Genomic DNA, 22335 nt, shown 5'->3' with positions numbered 1-22335 from the left:
CAAGACATGGAACAACTGACTGGTTCCAAAGTCAGAAAGGAGTACATCAAGGTTGTATAGTGTCACCCTGTTTATTTAACTTCTATGCAGAGTACATCATACGAAATACTGGGCTGGATGAAGCACAAGCTGAAATCAAGATTGTTGGGAGAAATATCAATAACCTCAGATATGCAGATGACATCACCCTTTTGGCAGAAAGCAAAGAGGAATTAAAAAGCCTCTTAATGAAAGTGAAAGAGGAGTGAAAAAGCTGACTTAAAACTCAACCTTCAGAAAACAAAGATCATGGCATCTGGTCCCATCACTTCATGGCAAATAAATGGGAAAACAATGCAAACAGTGAGAGACTTTATTTTGGGGGGCTCCAAAATCACTGCAGATGGTGATTGCAGCCATGAAATTAAAAGACACTTGTTCCTTGGAAGAAAAGATATGACCAACCCAGACAGCATATTAAAAAGCAGAGACATTACTTTGCCAACAAAGGTCCATCTAGTCAAAGCTATGGTTTTTCCAGTAGTCATGTATGGATGTGAGAGTTGGACTATAAAGAAAGCTGAGCACTGAAGAATTGATGCTTTTGAACTGTGGTGTTGGAGAAGACTCTTGAGAGTCCCTTGGACTGTAAGGAGATCCAACCAGTCCATCCTAAAGGAAATCAGTGTTGAATATTCATCAGAAGGACTGATGCTGAAGCTGAAACTCCAAGACTTTGGCTACCTGATCCGAAAAACTGACACATTGGAAAAGACCCTGATGCTGGGAGAGACTGAAGTCAGGAGGAGAAGGGGACAACAGATGATGCGATGGTTGGATAGCATCACTGACTCAATGGACATGAGTCTGAGCAAGTTCCGGGAGCTGGTGATGAACAGGGAAGTCTGGCGTGCAGCAGTCCATGGGGTCGCAAAGAGTTGGACACGACTGAGTGACTGAACTGAACTGAAGACAAGCTGACATGAAAATGACTTCATATCTAGAAATAAGAGGCACAGTATGCCACACAGGGCCACAGAGGGAAGCACCAGGGTCATTCAGGAGACGACGAAGCAAGGGGGGAATGTGGGCAAGAGCCTTTGCTGTGGTTTACCAGGGAAGAGCAAGTGAAGCAGAGTGAGTGGGTTCAGGCAGGACTGGCTAGTCTGAAAAATTTTAGTGGGCTTTGGGGAAGAAGGGTCATCCCAAGTTGCCTGATACCTAGCCCTGGGTGATTAGGGCAGAGGGGATAGTGGCCTGGAGTATAAAGGCTTGAAAAAGAAAACAGTTGTGGGTATGGGCTCTGGATTGGTTGGTTTGCATATGAAATCATGCTCATTTATTAGCTGAAAAAATGAAGCAAATTGAGGGAGAAGCAATCCCTCGAGCATCAGCAAGGCCCCAGATGTCAAAGCACGAAATACAAAAACTAGAAAATGAGGCCATTATAGTAGCCCACCTAGGTCTACCTTGGTCCTGCCTTCCTCCTGCTGGTACTCTTACTTCTTGCCTAGATAGCAGTCAAATACACACAGTATCAGCACAACCTCGGATAAGGGAGGGGGTCCTGAAATCAGACATACCTGGGTTGAAACACCTAACCGCTTCCCCAGTGATTAGTTCTGCAACCATGGAGAAGTCACTTAATACCATTGAACTTCATTTTCCCATCTGTTCAATGGAGATGACAATACCACCTACCTAATGCAAGTACTTCAGAGAAGGTAATGGCAACCCACTCCAGTACTCTTGCCTGGAAAATCCCTCCGTCCTATGGACGGAGGAGCCTGGTAGGCTGCAGTCCATGGGGTCACTAGGAGTCGGACACGACTGAGAGAGTCCACTTTCACTTTTCCACTTTCATGCATTGGAGAAGGAAATGGCAACCCGCTCCAGTGTTCTTGCCTGGAGAATCCCAGGGACGGGAGAGCCTGGTGGGCTGCCGTCTCTGGGGTCGCACAGAGTCAGACACGACCGAAGCAACTTAGCAGCAGCAGCAGCAATGCAAGTATTTATATCCATAAATCACTTTGCCTAGAACAGAGTAACCAGTCAAAATGGCAGCAGTAATCACTTTTTCTTTTCCCTCTGACTTCCCTTAACTTGAACTGTATGTAATTGGTACACAGTAGATACTCAATAAATATATGTTGAAGTTAACTGAACCAATAGAAGAAAAAAAAATCAATAAACAACCCCTGTCCTGGAACTTCCCTGGTGGTCCAGCAGCTAAGACTCCACAGTTTCAATGCAGAGGGCCCAGGTTCAATCCTTCATCAGGGAACTAGATCTCATACGCCACAATTAACATCCAGTGGTGGTTTAGTCGCTAAGTCATGTCCGTCTCTTGCAATTCCATGGACTGTCACCTGTCGGGCTCCTCCGTCCATGGAATTCCCCAGGCAAGAATACTGGAATGTGTTGCCATTTCCTTCTCCAAGAAAATAGTAAGCAAGTGGTGATACTGATTAGAACCCTTCTAATAGTGTTAGTCGTTCAGTCATGTCTGACTCTTTGCAGTCATGGATTGTAGGCTGCCAGACTCCTCTGTTCTCGGAATTCTCCAGGCAAGAATACTGGAGTGGGTTGCCATTCCCTTCTCCAGGGCATCTTTCCAACCCAGAAATCGAACCCAAGTCTCCTGCATCGAAGGCAGATTCTTTACCATCTGAGCCATGAGGGAACCCATATATCCAGTGCAGTCAGATAAATAAATAAATACTTTTTAAAATAATAACAACCCCAGTTCTTTGACCTATCACATAAATGCAACACTTTTAGCAGACATAGGTTAGAATATTTAACAGGCTAGAACTTGGAAGTGAGCCCTGGACTGGAAGTCTAGCTTTACAATTTAATCCCATTTGACTCTCTAAAACAAGATGGAGATGGTATTGATAGACTTTCCAACATCCATCCCTCCTTTCCTTTGCTGGGAGAGCCCCCAGTTTGTTCTGCTGTCCACATGTGACTCAGGGGAGGGAAATCCTAGCCCCATCTTCAGGGACAAATCCTGGAGGGTCTGACGCCATTGCCAGCAATTGGTTTCCCAATGGGGATGTCACCGTTTCCACTCTAGTCATTGTTCATGTGGCCAGGAAATTCTCCGTGCACCCACAGTGTTCTAGCAACCACGAGGAAGGCAGCCTATGGCCCAAGTCAGCAAGCTCAGGGTGGCAGAGTAAAGATGTGGAAAACCACCTGGGTCCTCAGTAAAATAACACCAGCTAACATTTAACAGTCTGTTTGAGAGGTATATTGTCACGCTGCTTATTTAACTCATATGCAGAGTACATCATGAGAAATGCTGGGCTGGATGAAGCACAAGTTGGAATCAAGATTGCCAGGAGAAATATCAATAACCTCAGATATGCAGATGACACCACCCTTATGGCAGAAAGTGAAGAGGAACTAAAATGCTCTTGATGAAGGTGAAAGAGGAGAGTGAAAAAGTTGGCTTAAAACTCAACATTCAGAAAATGAAGATCATGGCATCTGGTCCCATCACTTCATGGCAAATACATGGGGAAACTGTGGAAACAGTGTCAGGCTTTGTTTTGGGGGGCTCCAAAATCACTGCAGATGGTGACTGCAGCCATGAAATTAAAAGATGCTTACTCCTTGGAAGGAAAGTTATGACCAACCTAGATAGCATATTCAAAAGCAGAGACATTACTTTGCCAACAAAGGTCTGTCTAGTCAAGGCTATGGTTTTTCCAGTATCATGTATGGATGTGAGAGTTGGACTGTGAAGAAGGGTGAGCACTGAAGAATTGATGCTTCTGAACTGTGGTGTTGGAGAAGACTCTTGAGAGTCCCTTGGACTGCAAGGAGATCCAACCAGTCCATTCTGAAGGAGATCAGCCCTGGGATTTCTTTGGAAGGAATGATGCTAAAGCTGACACTCCAGTACTTCGGCCACCCCATGCAAAGAGTTCACTCATTGGAAAAGACTCTGATGCTGGGAGGGGTTGGGGGCAGGAGGAGAAGGGGACGACAGAGGATGAGATGGCTGGATGGCATCACTGACTCAATGGATGTGAGTCTGAGTGAACTCCGGGAGTTGGTGATGGACAGGGAGGCCCGGCGTGCTGCGATTCATGGGGTCACAAAGAGTTGGACACAACTGAGCAACTGAACTGAACTGACTGAACATTTAACAAGTGCTTACTATGCTTCAGGTATTCTCCTAAATATTTGTGTGCATTAACTCATATATACAGACTTCCCAGTAGTCCAGTGATTGAGAGTCCACCTGCCAGTGCCAGGGACATGGGCTTGATCCCTGGTCCAGGAGGGTTCCACCTGCTGTGCAGCAACTAAGCCCACGTGCCACCACTATTGAACCCGTGCTCTAGAGCCCACAAGCTGCAACTACTGAAACTCACGCGCCTAAGGCCTGTGCTCTGCAACAAGAGAAGCTCCGCAATGAGAACCATGCACCACAACGAAGAGGAACCCCCACTCAGCTTAACTAGAGAAAGCCCACCTGCAGCAACGAAGACCCAGGACAGCCAAAAATAAACAGATAATTTTTAAAAAAGATCGTATGATGCTCATCACTAATAACTGGTAGGAATGTTTTTTATCACTGTTTTACACAAAGAGAAAGAAGCCTGAAGAATTCAGCAATTTGAGCAAAATCTCATAGTGAATACATGCTAGAGTCAATCTTTAAACCCAGGGTTGAGTTCCAGAATTTATATTCTTCACTTAACTGGATCTGGAAAATGCTACTGAGACAGAATCAATCACTTCCCTCTGGGCTTGTTATGAGATTTTAAAATGCCTTAATAAGGCAATTTGAATTTGAGTTTTTGCTAAATGCTGCTGATGGCATCCTAATAAACATATACAGATTCTTCATCTTCAAAATGGGACACTTCTCCGTGCTTCCGAGGGCTGCTGTTAAGATGAAGAGTTCAATAAATGATCATGCCGCCATCAGTTCTGCCAGATCACTTCCTACCACAGGCATCACGCCTCTCGTGGTTTTCCATCAGTTTGCTGGAGTCTTCCAAGACTCCACCCTAGGTCAGGAGCTGTGTGTGCTTCTGGGTCTCTGCCCGTGCAAGTGTGTATATCCTCTGGAAGCAATCAGGCATTGCCTCATGTATAAAAATCAACTCATTACTAAGGAAAATTATTCTCCTAATAGATGTGTATTATCATGCAAACTCTAGCCTCTGGAAGATTTTATTTTATGTTCTTCATAATTAGTTGCAAAACCAAGTTATATAGTGAAGAGCTCAGTGGATCATCATATCCTAAATCAGCTCAAATGAAGAAGTTACATTCTGAGCTCACTTGCAAGACATATTATTAACCAATAGCCTTAATTTATAGCTGTCATGTGAAAATAATGAAAAAGAATGGATACAAAATTTAAAATATTAACTCCTGGAAGACTTTCTCAAAAGGGTAAAGCAATGGGAGAGAAAAGAAACTTTATATTTTATTTTATTTTTTAACTTTACAATATTGTATTGGTTTTGCCATATATCAAAATGAATCCGCCACAGGTATACATGTGTTCCCCATCCTGAGCCCTCCTCCCTCCTCTCTCCCCATACCATCCCTCTGGGTCGTCCCAGTGCACCAGCCCTAAGCATCCAGTATCGTGCCTCGAGAAACTTTTGTACCTTGATCTGTGCCAAATCCCTGAGGGAAAAAAGGGTTTCCTGATAGTCTAAGGAAAAGACTTATGTGTTCTAACAAGGCTTTTAAGATATATTATGTCCTGTTTTAAAAGAAAGTGCTCATTACTTCAACAAGTTATTGAGCTGAATGTGTATTTTGCATATTTTTCAACTGCATCTTTGTCATTCCCAATTTTTGAAGCTCTCTATAAAAGCTGAATTATATATGCAGCACACTTCCAAAATCCAACTTTCCTTCCTTCTCCATTCTATATCAAATGGATTCTCACTGTCAATATAAATTTAAATTTGTATAGTACTTTATACTTTATGAAGTGCCTTCAGAGTCATTTCCTTAATCCACAACAACTCTTAAAAAAGAAGACAGGATATACAGCCTTATCCAAATTGTCCAATAAACCTGCAAATTTATTTATGCTTGTTTTCATTTTATTCAGTCATTTACTTGACAGCCATAATGTACCAGCACTAGTCTAGGCACTGAGGATGCAGAAGGAAACAAAACAGTCACCATCTTCAGGAAACTTAAATTTTGTCAGGAAGGCCAAACAATAAACAGCAGATCAATGAGGAAGTCTAGATTCAAACTCTGGTTGCCTGATCCCAACTGTAGAGCTTTTTACAGGATACCACTTTGCTTTCCTGGTCCAGATTCACTGATGCAAATGTTCTCTTTGCCATGAAGACAGTTTGTGGACAGTTTGACTTCTTGGACTTGAATCTCACTGGGTTTCCAAAAGGTCTCAGAATTTTGTCCACTCTCTTGAAATAATCCAATGGACAACAGTCAAAATGGCATTTAATAACCAACACATTTAGGACACTATTATATTACCCCAAAGAAGAGAACCATGGAGATAAAAACTGAATTACAAAAGTAACATATGCACACGTGAGTGTTTGTGTGCCTTCACTCATTTGCTCATCATCATTAATCATTGGAGGGTGTCATCTAGAGGATGACCCAAGAGCTGGACCCAAGCAATCAGAGGCTCCTCTCCCATTCCCTGGTCCTTGAAATGGAAGTGCCATCCACTGTTCCCACCCTCCAAGCTGTTTCAAAGACACAGTCTCAAGAGAGTAGGATGGCCAGCCTACTCTGGACAGCCTCTGTGCATGAACCTCACTAAAACCTCTATATAAACTCTATATAAAATTTTGATATTTGGCAAAGTTTAAAAATAAAATAAAATTTAAAAAAATAAATAATTAAAGCAAAATACGATTAAAAAAAAAAAAAACCTCTATATAAAGATTCCAGTAGGTGGGCACAGAGGTCTACCTATCTTGTTACCACTAAAGACAAACCTCACGTGTGACCTTCCTTGCTTATTACACCTGCCACCTACCCTGGAGTGATCTGCCTCTTCCTCAGTCTCTCCCTGCTCGCCATGTGTGATGCCACCTTCAGATTTCACCTGGCAAGTCCCCCAGGTTGCAAACCCACACTAACACCAGGTAGGAAGGTTTTCATCACTGTTTTACAGATTGAGTGTGTGAATGTGAGCTAATTCACATAGTAATTCGTGGTAGGATCAGGTCTGAGTGTGCTGTGTACTCAGTTGCTCAGTAATGTCTGACTCTTTGCAACCCCATGGGACTGTAGCTTGCCAGGTTCCTCTGTCCATGGAATTTTCCAGGCAAGAGTACTGGAGAGGTTTGCCATTTTCTACTCCAGGGGATCTTACTGACCCAAGGATGGAACCCGTGTATCTTGTTTCTCCTGCATTGGCAGGCATATTCGTTAAGGCTGAGCCACCAGGGAAGCCCTGGTGGGTAGAATCAGGGCCTAAACCCAAATCTGGGCTTCAGAACTGATGTTCTTTGCCTCTTGGCTTTACTGGATCTAGGAAATGCTGTTGATACAGAATCAGCCAGGTAAAGGCCTTTCTTTACCTGGAAAAAAAATAGGTTCACATTAAGTTTGGAAGTACAAATGAATGTCTTGCAAGAGTCTGCTCATTTAGCTATCAGCAATTGTCTGGCTACACAGAGTTCTATAGGACAGCGTCTCAGATGACTGCCCTCAACTGTTTTCTACCTCACAGCACTCACTAGCAAGTTAACCTGTCCCGTGTATCATTAGTAATTCATGACTTATTTGCGAAAGTGCAGGAACAGCACTACTACAGACCTAATACAATGAATATCCTATTAGAAAGAAATTAACAAATGAATTGTTGCTGATCAATAGGTGTTGAGGAGAAAATTACAATGATAGTAAAGCCTAAATAATTTATACACGATATTGATTTTTTCATTACATTAATTATTCCTTATAGCACACATAAGGAACTAGGAAAATAAAACTTTCAAAGCAAAGAAATTTATCTACCGTAGTGGATTGTAGCCTTAAGCATGAATTTAAAAGACAAAGAATGGATCAGGATAGTTGACAAATATTTTCAGACTAAAAATGCATCAGGTAATAAATTTGACACTTCCAACGTTGCTAAGTTCCTTTGTGTTGCCAGACGTTTTTATACATAATGCTTTTGATATTCATTTATCAAGAAAAGTATTAATAGTATGTTTATAAATAGAAATATTAGAAATAGAACAATCCATTAATCTACCTCTTTCATCTTATATAGAAGGCACAATGATAAATTTAGTGAAGCTATGTGCCAAAGAAAAATTTCTCTGAAACTTCTCCCAGAATCCTTCAGTTGACTGGACTTAAATCCAGTTGAACAGCATGCAGGTTCCTTACTGCTAATGGCTTTCAAAGCCAGGAGAAAATAATGCCCTAAGCCCATTTTTTCAGGGCAAGTCACTTTCATACAGATGTACGGGCCTGAAGATGATCCTTGCATTTACAGAGCATTGCTGACTCTAACCTTGTCATAAAATGCTGTCCCAGAGAACGACAAAAATGTATTGTGCATAAGAAGGGCCGTGAAAGAGGATGGAGGTTGGTGTGTTCCTCACAGCGGATGGTGCTCCCAGCAACACAAAATCCACCCTACAAATCAGAGAAATGAACTTAACACCAATCTCAATCCATGCTCTAGGTACAGACATTGTACTAAAAATGGCTTTTGTCATCTACAAATTCAAATGTTGAACAGCATTTTGCTCATGGCTTTATGACTCTGTAAACTCAAGCAGGGAACTGATGATTTCTTTTTCTTTTTCTTTACTGAGTTTTCTCAGATACCAACTTCATTTCACTATTTTTCAGTAGCCGTTCCCTTCTCCAGGGGATTTTCCCAACCCAGGGATCGAACCCAAGTCTCCCACATTGCAGGCGGATTCTTTACCAGCTGAGCTACCAGGGAAGCCCAAGAATACTGGAGTGGGTAGCCTACCCCTTCTCCAGCAGATCTTTCCAACCCAGGTATTGAACCGGGGTCTCCTGCATTGCAGGTGGATTCTTTACCAACTGAGCTACCAGGGAAGCCCACATATAATATTAGGAGATTCCAGGTTCATAATGTTTTTAAACAGAGTTTCATGAATATTTACTTTCAAGTATATCCTTGTTGCTATTGTTTAGTCGCCAAATCATGTCTGACTCTTTGTGACCCCATGGACTGTACTTACCAGGTTCTTCTGTCCATGGGTTGTCTCAGGCAAGAATACTGGATTGGGTTGCAATTTCCTTCTCCAAAGGATCTTCCCAACCTAAGAATTGAACCCATGCCTCCTGCTTAGCAGGTGGATTCTTTACCACTGAGCCACCAGGGAAGCCCCAAGCACATCCTATCCCCCTCAAATAAAGATGGAAATAGTGTTTCAAAAGCCTTTTAAAATTAAAACTGAAAACATTAGAATAGTTTCAAGTGTGATATAATTTTTTTCCTCCCTCACCTGTTACCTTCAGAGACTTAAAGCCACATTAATACTATTTTTAATGTGCTTAATGTTCTTAGAAGAAAATCTAAGCAGCAGAAAGCATCTCATCTCATAAACCGGAGCCAGTTCTGCAAATTATTTTGTAGTGTCTTAACCAGTATTGTTATGTAACTTAAAATGTATACAGTACCACACGGAGATATAATTTAAAATGTATATTATCTGGATCTGCATCAAAATACAGATCTAACTGCTCAAATATTTCATGATTGCCAGTCAATTCTGGGGCACCAGGGGGACAAAACACCCGAATTCAGAATTGGTTTTATTACTCAGTGAAAAGTCACTTGTTATGGTGACAGCTCCACAGACAGCTCTGAGCTTTCTTCGCTTCTTCCACCATTCTTTGGGTTGGAGACTAACGGTCCGTATAGAAAACATGTGCTACAGGCTCTAAAGGAAAGGGTACTTGTTCTCAGTCTCGTGCGTAGGATTGAACGGGGCATTCATAAAATGAATCAGAAGAAATTTCCAGCTATTTTAAGTCACTGTGCAAGTTACTGTCCATGTTCATACCTGCTACCTCGGCAACCCCAAATCCATTCTCCACCCTTCTCTGCCTGGTGAAGCATGTGGAATGAGAATCACACGTGTACTTTAGCTGCCAGGTAAATCCAGCCACTGGAAGACAATGGGAGGACAGGTGGGAGGGGAAGGAGACAAGGTATTTCCTCCCCACCCCCTCCTCTCTGCCTCAGCTCAATATGCCGGCAGGCAGCCCTTCCTGAAGGGCTGAGACTGTAGCTCTTCTTGTAAGACACCTGTAGACATGGAGTGTTGACACTGCCTGCCCAACTCTGCTACTTCACGCCCAGGGCGGTTAACTGCTTTCCTTGTTATTACTTACAATGAACCTTATGTCCAATGTTTGTACCATTCCTCAATCCCTACCTCTGTTAATAGTCCCTTGGCAATCAGAAAGGGTGCCTGTTTGCTGCCAGGACCTACAATACAGCTACCCATGTTTGAGACAGCAACCTGATACAGAAAAAGAATGTGTAAGTAAATACAAGTACAGCAGCAGCATTCAAATACACCAGGCTGCAAGTCAGATGGCCTCTTAGATAGGTGCTTATTAATGCTCCCCGTAAATGTACTGATGAGACAAATCATTGCATACAAGATGCATCTCTGACCTCTACTCTCAATATCACCATCTTTCTGATTCAGTTCTTTAAGGATTTCAAACTTTGCCTTGACTACTTTTGTCCTTCTCTCCTCACCCTCCTCTGCAGCATCCTTCTAATTTACACTCTGCATTATCACCGTCTGTTCTCTCTTCCTTGACATGTCACCTTGTTCTTTACTGTGTTATATGGGTCCTACCTGCAGATTTCCACACACAGGCCAAGCTACTACATACTGATGTTTAAAGTTATGGTTACTCTTTCTTCTGGGTCTATGTTTTCAATTTAAGTAAATCTATACAATTCTGCAAGTTTCTAACTAGAGCCCACAAAATACGCAAGCTGCCATCCAGGTTTACAGTCTTACATCCACAATCTTGAATTCTTTGGAAGAAATACTCTGTAAAACATAATAGATGGATATGGAGGCCATCAAGGTGGTTAGCTTTTCTACCCTCCTTTGTTTGTAAAGAAACTAGAATGCAGAGGCAACCATGAACATGTGGTATTAAAGGCAAGCTTCTGACAATAAATGACCCCGTACTTACCAATAAAAGCATGGTGCTATATTAACAATAGCAATGAACTACAAATATTTATGTGCCCACGGGCAACTAATTCAATTTCACCGCAGGATTGCTTCATTTATGAATTTAATCGTATGTGTTTAAACATTTTTGTTGCTATTTCATTAATATCCCATAAAAAATAAAATGATATGCTGAAGAAAAGAAAGGATGAAAGTCTCTAAGCACAGCATTAAGTACCCACTGCATGCCCATGGTATCCAGAGAATTTACACTTACTTTTAGCATTTATGGCTTTTCTCTTGCATCATACCTTGCAAGTTCATTTTTGCATCGTTGAGGATGAAAAGTTGCAGATTCAAAACACAACATACAGGTTTACCTATCATTTTATTTTTACACAGAACAGCACAGATGTTTGAGAAAATTTTTTAAAAAGAGACTTTTTCTGTGCCAGGCTGTCTGAAGAATGCCACACGCATTCTTAGCACTCACCGTGAGATAATATCATTATTATTCCTCCCATTTTCCAGAGCAGGTGACTGACTTCTTCAGGATTACGTGACAGCAAGTGGTTGAACCCGGTTAAAATTGAGCTAATTTGACTTCACAGCCCCTACTCTACACATGACCTTAATTGCATTCACAAGCTGGGCATCAGCATGATTTTCAGGAATATTCAGAGGCTAGTGTATTTTTCTGGAGAAGGCAATGGCAACCCACTCCAGTACTCTCCCCTGGAAAATCCCATGGACGGAGGAGCCTGGTAGGCTGCAGTCCAATGGGGTCGCTAAGAGTCAAACATGACTGAGCAACTTCACTTTCACTTTTCCTTTCATGCATTGGAGAAGGAAATGGCAACCCACTCCAGTGTTCTTGCCTGGAGAATCCCAGGGACGGGGGAGCCTGGTGGGCTGCCATTCTATGGGGTCACACAGAGTCAGACACGACTGAAGTGACTTAGCAGCAGCAGCAGCAGTGTATTTTTCACGGATTTTCTCCAATTTCTGCTGAGGACTTTTTTCCTAATTCAAGGTCTCCTTCCACTGCTCTCCAAGATGACTATCGCTAACCACAACCACCTCGACCATCTGGCTTTAACCAGGAATAATTCAGAGTCTACATTATTGGTACTTTTCTCCTCCACCCATCCTACATCAGAGTTCTCATGCTCTTGGTTTCGGCACATTCTTTTCCTACAGTGAGAAGGAACGATGAGGCTAACCTTCCCAAGAGGCAAGACCATCTGTCTGTACCCAAATGAATTTCTGATCTGTGGCATATTAAGGGGAGAGACCCCCTAGAATGTTCTAATAAGCCCTGGGCTGAATACTTACTTTGACAACTCTTCTGGCAAATAAGAGGAATTGACATCTTGCTAATTATGAAAGGCAACTATTAACAGTTCAAATTTGCATGACACAAAATAAGAGAGGCAGGACGCCAAATGTTTGATAATCCCAACTTTCAAAGAACCAAAGTCTTGTCAAGTTATGCTGATATTTTTTAAAAGTAATCTAGAACATAGAGTATATGTTTAGCTAACGTTGAACTTCTATAGGTCAGTCTCTGTGCTGGGAACTTTACATATGTTTTACTGCATTTGCTAGAGGAAGATACAAACAAATAACACTCTCTAGGTTAACAAGTATTTGGTACACTTCCCAACACATATTTAAATGCTTAGCTATAATTAAAACAAAGTTCTATTAGCCAATTAAAATCAACAGGAATTTATCCATAATATCCATAATTTAACAAACTTGAAAATAAGATAATTGATTAATACAAAATATTAATTTGGGTTCCCCATTTACTTGTTTTCATACTAAACCTATTCCTTGGCCCAATAATTTATTTCATGACTCTTAAAATCACATTAGGATTTGCCAGTCTCAATTAAACCTGTTTAATTCATCATCAAGCATAAATAACTTTCAAATGGCATAAGCTTCTGATTGTCCTTAGTCAAAATGAGACGGTAATAATTAGCTTTGGGGAATAATACTATAACAGTCTAAGATTAGGCAAATCCACGTCGCTAGTGGCTAAATTTACTTAGCTTCCAATTATTACACAAACATTTATATTTCTCTGAATTCAACCCTTTCAAAACTCCCAAGGTAACCAGCAAGGAAAATGTAGAATAAGCCATATCTTAGCATTTACCATTTCCAGTTTTATCTTCACAACTCAAAAAAAAAAAAAAAATAACTGAATGAGTTTAATTCAACTTCCTTCTGATTTATAGCAAATATCAGAGGTTTGAACCAGAAGCCATACTTTAAGAGACCCTGTAATGAGCATATAAGTGGATATGGCATATAGACAGAACAATCTCTTATCTCCTTGGTTTTATACTGCACACAAACCTGATGGTGAAAATTAACCTTCTTTGCAGTTCAACATTTCTAATTAGAAGAGACATCAAAAAGATTATCCCTTAGAAAGCAGTATGGGCCATAATATTCTAGATAGCCTTTGAAACAGAGCTCTGCTGCTTCCTGTGTATTTTAGACTGCTGTCTAAAGGAAAAGCAATAACCAGATGATCTTTCAAAGCGGTTATGGCTTCACGTGCCAAGTTGTGTTATATTTTCTCATCTTACCTTTTTATACTTATTATTAAGAAGCAGACATCCTCATATACAGGACCTATTTATTGCTTTTGGCACTGAATATGTAAAATAGTCTATACCATCAAATCATGCTGTACTAAAAGTTTCCTTGGTAGAAATGTTTACAAATCTTCAAGAACTGACTAGTCCATTGAGAATCCTTTTGTGCCTGTGAGTGTGTGATGGGGGCTGTTTTGTTTTCTCTGTACAAGGCAAGAAAGGAGAGGCAAAAGATGCTCTGAACTCAGCTTAGAACACAGAACCTTCAAATAAAAGGCCACACAGGTTAAGCCCTTCCCCAGGAAGAAATTCCTTTCCAACATCAGTGGTTAATTAGCTAAAATGTTCACTGCTGGGGAGCACACCACTTCACAAAAGAGTTCCTTCTCTTGTAGACGGTTACACGCTTTATGAAGTTCTTTCTTACTCTGAGTTGAAATCCTTGTCCTCTCAGTTCTCTCTTCCTTATCCTAATCTCATCCTTTGGCGAAACACAGACCAAATCTCCTACACTTTCCATATCTTCCTTCTTAGAGTATTTGAAAGCAATCCTTATGTCTCTCCTATTTTTCCCACCTCCATATTAAATATTACCAGCTCCTTCAATTATTCCTCCTATGACATGGTTTCCAGTTGCTGCAAATAAACTGGAATTGTAGCATGACTCAAAATTTTTCTTAAAGAATTTTTAAAAGAGATCTGAAGGTTATTTCTCATTTATTTACAAGCATAACTGACACAATCACGATGACTATCCAGAACCCAATGATCTTCCCAGAAGCTGTATTTATGCTAGCTTCCCTTCTTGTAATACACACACACACACCCCCCCACACACACACACACCGCCACCTCCACCACCACCATTCATGTGACACAAATTGGGTCAGAGAACCTCATCTCCCTGGCCACACTGATTGGCTGAAAGAATAGTCATAAGTTCCAAGCTGGACCAATCAGAGTCATTCCCCAAGGTTTCCAATTGGAACTCAGAGAAGGCTTGCTTTCCTCTTAGCCCCAGATCTATTAGATTCAATAGCCATTTACTCATTTCATGGAATAAGCCATTTTGCTATATTGAGTCCAATATGAAAAGGGATGTGGAAAAGGGTCCAATATGAAAGACAGGGTGTACCTCTGTCTTTCCTGTGTTCTGGTTATTAAGCCAGAATTTCCCCTTTGTCTGAACTGAGTTTGAGTCAAGTTTGTATCATCTGCAACACAGAGGGTCCTATTGAAGACAACATTCATAACCTTGCAAGCAGTCTAACAGGACTAACAAAATGTGGTCAGAAAAAATTTGCCATCCCACCCTACAAAAGGGATGGATGGAATCTCCTTCCATCATAATTTTAAGAATGAGAGCAATACTCACTTACTGAAGAAGATCAAGGTCTATCTTGCCTAAACACCTAAGTTCATAGGGCTGACACTATTTGCTCAAACTATATTCTGAGGCCTATCACAGGGCCTGGTACATAGTAGGTCCTAAGACACCCTCCACTATACCTGTTAAAGTGAACAGAACAAACGGTGGGCAAAACATTGAATATAAATGATCAAAATGAAGACATGAGTTCCCTGTGGAAACCTTAGATGTATTTCACATCTTCTTAGTATTAGATAACCCATTGACCACACAAATTATGGAACCAGATGATCTCTTCAGTCTTTTTTAGCCATAAAATATTAGGAGTTTATCCATACTCCACCAAAGGTAATGAAGAGACTTCTAAAGACTTAGGCAGGCAGACAAAAATGGGAAACATACTGAGATAATGAAGGAAGCATAAAGATGAGAAACAATAACCTACTAAAGAAATAATAGAGAAAAGAAAGAAAAAGGGAAGAAATCATCACTAATACGATAAAAGAGGTCATTTAGACAAGCCATCTTCCTATTACCTTCCTGTCTTATTCTAACCGATTCCTATGCTCAGAAATGCCCTCTGTACTGGACCTAAACTGCCAGCCCCAGAGCCTTGCTCCTTTCTGGCCCCTTAAAACACACAGGATGGCTCCTTCCACTCTGCCAAGAATCCCCTTCCGGAGTTGGCTTCCCGCTTTGGCCTTTGGTCCCAGCTCTTCCCAACTCCTCGCTCAGCATTCCAGTTTGTCTTTGTCACCCACAGAAGCCACTCAGTTACACGGTGTGCTTTCCTGTCCCTGTTTCCCAGCCTGCACTCTGCAACGACTGCTGCCCAAACGTTCATAATTTTCAATTTATTGATCAGTGTTCTGAACTTAGGATGTTGTCTCCACACAAATAATCATAAGATGGCATCTCTATAAATTAAGGTGGCCCATTTGCATCAAGCTGCTTGAGGAAATGACCTCACACCCTTTTGTGGAAGAAGACCTTGATTAGGGCAAATACTGCTATTACAATTAGCAACTAATATTTAAATATTACTATATATCTTCATACCAAGTATTGACTCCAGTACTCTTGCCTGGAAAATCCCATGGATGGAGGAGCCTGGCGGGCTGCAGTCCATGGGGTCGCTGAGAGTCCGACATGACTGAGCAACTTCACTTTCACTTTTCACTTTCACGCATTGGAGAAGGAAATGGCAACCCACTCCAGTGTTCTTGCCTGGAGAATCCCAGGGACAGGGGAGCCTGGTGGGCTGCCGTCTATGGGGTCGCACAGAGTCAGACACGACTGAAGCGACTTAGCAGCAGCAGCAGCAGCAAGTATTGGGTGCTATGTATCAATATATTATACTATGCACAGATATTATGACAACACTATGTGAAGCATTTTACACGCATTTGCTCTTTTAGTTCTCATAAGACCTCAAGAGGTTAAGTACCAATTATTATCCACATATAAGATGAAGAATCTGAGGTTCAGAAAGAGCAACTTACTAATTTACACAGCTAATAAGCACAAGAGCCACATGACCTGACTCCAGAATCCTCACTCTTACAGGTATTCCACGACCCACAAGGACATTGATCCCTGTGAGCAATGGAGAGGGGGTACAGAGGAGGAACCCAAAGCAAAGAGACTAGGGCACCAAAGTCAACGTGATCTACTTCTTGATTTTGCTCAGAGTCAGCCCTATTTGAAGTAGAACCTTGTTCCCATTATGTAGCAATAGATTATCTGCCATTTTGCATTGTGGAAATGTACCCTCCATTATGCAGGCTAATCTAGTTGACTGTAGAACGCTGTACACAGATACTCTAATGACAGACAACTAATTCGATCTTCTGTGTGAGGAAGATGCAGCTGAACATCTCTTCAACTTTTTCCCTATCACTTTTGATGCAGGGTCCTTTACATACACCACAGCTATTCCTCCCTACAGCATCCAGAGGAGAAAAGTAATTGAGAATAACAGGAAAAGGGAGAGGGGGTGAGGATGAAGAGGAAGAAAGATTATAAAAATGGTGCCCCCCCAAAAAACATTATTAGAGATTTTTTTTAAACAAGCAAACCAGTGCAGGTTTATCTGAAAAGTTCTGATTCTGAGAAAAGAATCTATCATTAAACAAAGACAAGCATTTGACTGTGCAATAGAAACTCTATGTTCAAATAGCCAAGGTGGCATTCTCCTCCATTACCCAGCAGAAAGATGGTATTTCCTCTACCATCTGAGCCGCCAGGGAAGCCCTTGAAATAGTGAGTACTTCCTGTAGAAGTAAGACCTCGCTGCTGTAACCTATGCAGGATCTGCAGTAGCAGCAGCATGTCATCACTAAGCAAAAATCCAAGTATTCTTAAATTTCATAGTCTCTAATTGCTCCAAAAGCTTCATCTATTCACTAAAGGTTTTATGGACATTGATAGAAAATAATGCCCATCTCTACTGAAGAATCACTAGCTAGGTCTATGTGATAATTAGTCTCTAGTTTAAGTGAAATGGAAGCTGAGATTCACACTAGTAAACTCTCTGGGGTCATTCAGGAGTTACTACATAAAGGTATAAATACAAAAAGTATAATTTGTGATGAAATGTAGCAGAGACTGTCTCTCACTGAAACAATAGCCTCCTTTGGTAGGAAGTTTGGCAGTCATTATCAACTGAAAAACTGCTGCAAGCTAAAATACAGGGGCAGGATCTAAAACACTACACAATTAGAAATCTTGAAAAGTTAAAGGACCTTAAAATATGCAAAGGAAGGAGACTTGTGCTTTCATTTCAAATCCAACCAGTTTCTTATTCTAAGCAATTTCCATTAAACAGGCAAAAGAGCAGGGAGGAGAGAAAGTATCTGAAAAACTGCCAGAGTAAAAAATCCCATAATGAAATTTTGCTCATTCTTGGAGAAATGAAGTAGAATTAGATGCTTCAGTGGTGGTGAATTCCAGAATCTGGGTAGCTTCTAGTAAATGAAGCTTTTCCATAATGTCAGAGGCAAAAGCTATCTGATATCAACATATTGAGCTTAAGTTTTTAAACTCCTATTTCCTTACACCAAACTGTTTGAAACCTTTGAGATAAAAACCTCAATAAACCAGTGTTCCAAGCTTTTAATATTTTAGTCCCTTGAGCAAGCATGTCAGATTAATCTTCAAATTGCAATGGGCAGAAAGAACATTAAACTGAAATTCTCAAGCCCAGTGCCTCTCTGCAAGGATGTTAATAAGGTAAGCAGTTTCATTGGCTATTAAGATTTCAAACTTTCCTAATTCTCAGCTGCCTTACCACTTTAAAGTGGGTGGGGACAGAGGTGGGAGAGGAAGCTAGGGATTTGTTTCTGACATCCTTGTATGCATCTAGCATTGAGCACACTGCCAGGCACACAGGAAGCCTTTAACAAATGCTTTCAGAATGAGTTGATGGATTGGTCTGAGGGGGAAGAGTGGAAATATTGCTGAGAACAGGAGTCCAGATACTGGCGCTGCTCAGCAACAAAGCCCATCTCTAGAATTAGGGTTATGGAAGTGGAGCAGAAATTCTAACGTATGTCTTCAAAGCAGCAACAAGAGCCTTGAGAACAGCCACCAAGGAGCCACTTACAGAGGGATGAGACTCGTCTCTGGCTTCGCCATGCCTGGAAAACTCCTACCCTGTCTCTCTACGTGCAGCTCCCTCTGCCTTTCACCGGGTTTGAGTTTCCTCTAGCAGAACTTAGGTTCAAGATAATCGACCTCGCTGGTCTAACCCAGGCCTCCTGGCCATTCCAGGGGTTCCACGCACAGAGAGAGGTCACACCGTGCTAGGCATAAGAAATGTCTCTCTCTCACACTCTCACTCACTCACTCACTCTCTCTCTCACACACACACACAACGACGACAGCTCTCGACACCTTTGGGGCGGGGGAGAGAGTGATGGGGGCTAGGGGAGGAGCGAGTTCAAGACCAGGACACTTTGCAAAGGTTTCTTCTCCCTCTCCCAAAACCTCTGCCCGCATCGCGGGACGATGCTGGGGAACCACACGCCCGGCGCCGCCGAGGGAGCGCGGGGTCGCCCGGGGCGGGGGGGTGGTCGGAACTGGGGTGGGGCGGCGGGATGGGCTGAAGGGGTAAGGAAGGTGGCCGGAAGCGAGACGACGCGGCGGGGGGACAGTACCTGGTGTGGCTGTGGTTGCGGGGACAGTCTTTCTTCTCCATGATGGCCGGCACACAGTTGGTGAGCTCCGTCCAGTCGGCGTGCAGCCCGCAGCTCCAGCCGGTGGAGAAGCGGGAGAAGAGCCACGTCTCCTTCTTGCCGGGCCGGTGGCAGGTGCACTTCTTCTGGCCGGCTTTGCAGCTGCACGGCTGCTCCAGCCGGATGTTCTTCACCAGGTGTCGGCCGAACGTGGTGCCCCCGGTCTTCTGGATGTGCAGGAAGACGATCACGTCGCGCCCCTTGATGTTGAAATCCACGAAGCGGGTCAGGTCCTTCGGGGTGAAGTTGAAGCGCGGCACGAACCGGGGCAAGGAGCCGTTCTCGGGGGCCTCGGGGTCCGGTTCCTCTTCCTCCTCCTCCGCCTCCTCCTCCTCGTCCTCGGGTTCCCCCGGCTCCTCGTCCTCGTCCTCCGGCGCCGCGGGCCCCCGAGGTCCCTCGGGCGGCCCCCGGGGTGGCGGGGGCAGCTGGGGCCGCCGCTCCCAGTCCTCGGGCGGCGCCTGTGCCCGGCGGGCTGGACCCGGGGCGGCCGGCTGGCCGGCTTCTCCGGCGCGGGGCTGCTCCCCGAAGTTGGCGCAGGAGCTGGAGCAGGAGGGGGACACGTACTGGTACATGATGACCACGAAGAGGAGAGTGAGCACCGGCGTCAGCAGCCACTTGTTGAACCTTTCATCCATGGTCCCGCTCTCAGGCCGGCAGGCTACGCGGCGACAGCGGCAGAGACGCGGACGCGCGGCAGCTCGGAAGTTTCGGGGACTCCGGGGCGCGGCTCCGAGCCCGCCGCTCCTCCATGCCCCTGACGCCGGGGCGAGCTGCTGGCTGGCAGCCCCGCGGCACTCCGGCGCTCCGGGGCTGGCAGAGCCGGGCCTGTGGATCGAGCGGGGAGACGGGCGCCGGCGCGCGGCTGCGGCGGCGGCGTGGGGCGCCCTGCTCTCCCGGGGGCGCCCGGCTCCCGGCTCCCCGCCCCGGGCGCGGCTCAGGCGGCGCAGGGCATCCCGCCGCCGGCGCTCAGGCGCTGGGGAGCGCGGCTCGGGTCCCGGACCTGCCCCGGGCGGCCGGGCAGCTGCGGCCGCGAGCGCGGGGGCTGCATGGGGCTCTCGTGGGCGCCGGCCAAGGGCGAAGGCGCGGCGCGGCCCCGCCGACCCGGCCGCCCGCGGGCCCCGCGAGCCGCACGCGCTCCAGGCGCCTTTGCCTTCGGATCACCAGGTGCGGGAGCCACGAGGACGCACGGCGCCCGCCGCAAGTTTGCAGAGGAGCTCCCCGCAGCGGCTGCGGGCGAGGCGCCGGTACGGAGCCGCCTCCCCCGGGCGAGGCGCACTGCTGCTCCGGGTCGGTCCGCCCAGGCGCGGGCACGCAGACACACTCGCACACACTGGCTGGCACCGCCACAACCCGCCAGCCGGTGTGACAGGAGCCCTGCTACCCGCAGCAAAAAAAAAAAAAAACCTGCCCTAGGTACGGAGCATGCGCCAAAGCCTTCCCCAGCCCCCGAGGAGTTTCCAGGGGAGGAGTCCGTGGCTCCGCGGGGCTCCGAGCAGGCAACTGGGGGTGGGAATCCCTTCAGCCTTGAGCGTGGAGAGATTCGGAAGAAAGGCAAAAGCAGAGCAAGGAGAGGATGCGAGCAGGTCGTCGCTGGCGCTGATCCGAGACCTCCAAATCCGCAGCTTTCTCCATCTGAGAGTGGACAGAAATCTGGCCAGGCGATTTGCACGAATAACACGTGCCCACTGCTGGGCAGACCCACCTAGGCAGGACTTCGCACAAGTTGGCTGGTCCCTTGCTGGCAGGGCATATTGGCTCAGGATTGCTTTTCATCTCTACACAAGACGTTCTAACTGGTGCTCAAGTTTTATTCTGGTCCTTCCACAAGTACAGACTCGGTGTGTTCAATTCTACAACTTTATTCAACCAGCATCTATTCATCGATTATCCATTAGGCGCCTACTGTGGATCTGGCTTTGTGTTCACGGCACACTTCAATGCTTCCAGTACCAGACAGTCCAGTCCACAACCAGAGAGGAGTTTAGGGGTCACCTCCTAAAATTCCCACTAAATTTCCTCCTAAAATTCCGACTACCACACACCGAGCTCCCCAATATGCAAGTTTCGCCCCTCCCCCACCCCAATATGGACGATAAGATCTCCACCTGTATTTCACAAGCTCAAAAGCTCTTGATTAGATGCAGATTTTAACTTTCTTTGTCAAACATCTTTATTTTGCATTTATCTGAGAAGCAATTCTTTGTTTAATAACAGTTTATCTTTTTCAGATAATGAATGGAGTAAAAAAGAAATTGAAATAACTGCCCCTCCCCAATGCCTGGACTTGCTCGATGCCAAGTTGAGAGTGGCAGTGTACTGAAGGTGGACACAGTGCAGCCTGAGTCCGTGGCTCAGGCCAACGTGTCCCTCCTGGGTGCCCTGCCAGTCCTAGTCTCCCAGCCCCAACACCCCAGTCTTCATAGCAACCAGCGTTCCCTCCTGGCCTCTTCATGGATCTATCCCTTGTTTGTCTCTTCCTGAGACACTGTGCTGATTTCTTTCATTTGTCAGACTGTCCCCATCACAGCTATTAGTTAAGATCCAGATCTCTTTCAGGGTTGCTAACACTTGCCCAAAAGAGGCCATTTATATTGTTCTAGGCAGGTTGGACTCTTCTAATGAACTTCCCTCTGTTACTTCCTTTCCTATTTTCAACTCTATTAAACCAACCACAGTGTCCTTCCTGACACTGTATGAGACTACATGAGTAAGAAAGGTGTTGGGTAAGATGAATCAGTTTCTTTAAAGCTTACTTGATCCCATTTCTTTTTCTCACACTTAAAGTTTAAAATCCTATTAATGGCATCACACTACTCTCCAAAGCCAGGAACTGTGATAGAACAAATCCCAATGAAACCCAACAATTATTTCCTGAATGCATTAGTTAATGGTGTTACTTATGTTTTAAAATATGCCTTTGCGTTGGCAAAGTAAAAACCTGTTATACCTTGTTGTATTACTTT

The 22335-nt window shown here is 44.2% G+C and overlaps 1 protein-coding gene across 1 annotated transcript in view; it reads right to left on the bottom strand.

The window, feature by feature from the left end:
• Positions 1 to 20007, bottom strand: part of HS6ST3 (heparan sulfate 6-O-sulfotransferase 3) — a 712546-nt gene extending 692539 nt beyond the window's left edge. The window contains exon 1 of the mRNA NM_001205484.1: positions 19295 to 20007. Within this exon, the coding sequence (NP_001192413.1) occupies positions 19295 to 20007 (713 nt within the window). The remainder of the gene's footprint in view (positions 1 to 19294) is intronic.
• Positions 20008 to 22335: the final 2328 nt, after the last annotated feature.

This window comes from Bos taurus, chromosome 12 (genome assembly GCF_002263795.3).
Source record: "Bos taurus isolate L1 Dominette 01449 registration number 42190680 breed Hereford chromosome 12, ARS-UCD2.0, whole genome shotgun sequence".
NCBI classification, from domain to species: domain Eukaryota; kingdom Metazoa; phylum Chordata; class Mammalia; order Artiodactyla; family Bovidae; genus Bos; species Bos taurus.
Note: the sequence above shows the minus strand (reverse complement) of the source record. Positions and strands in the feature narration are given on the sequence as shown.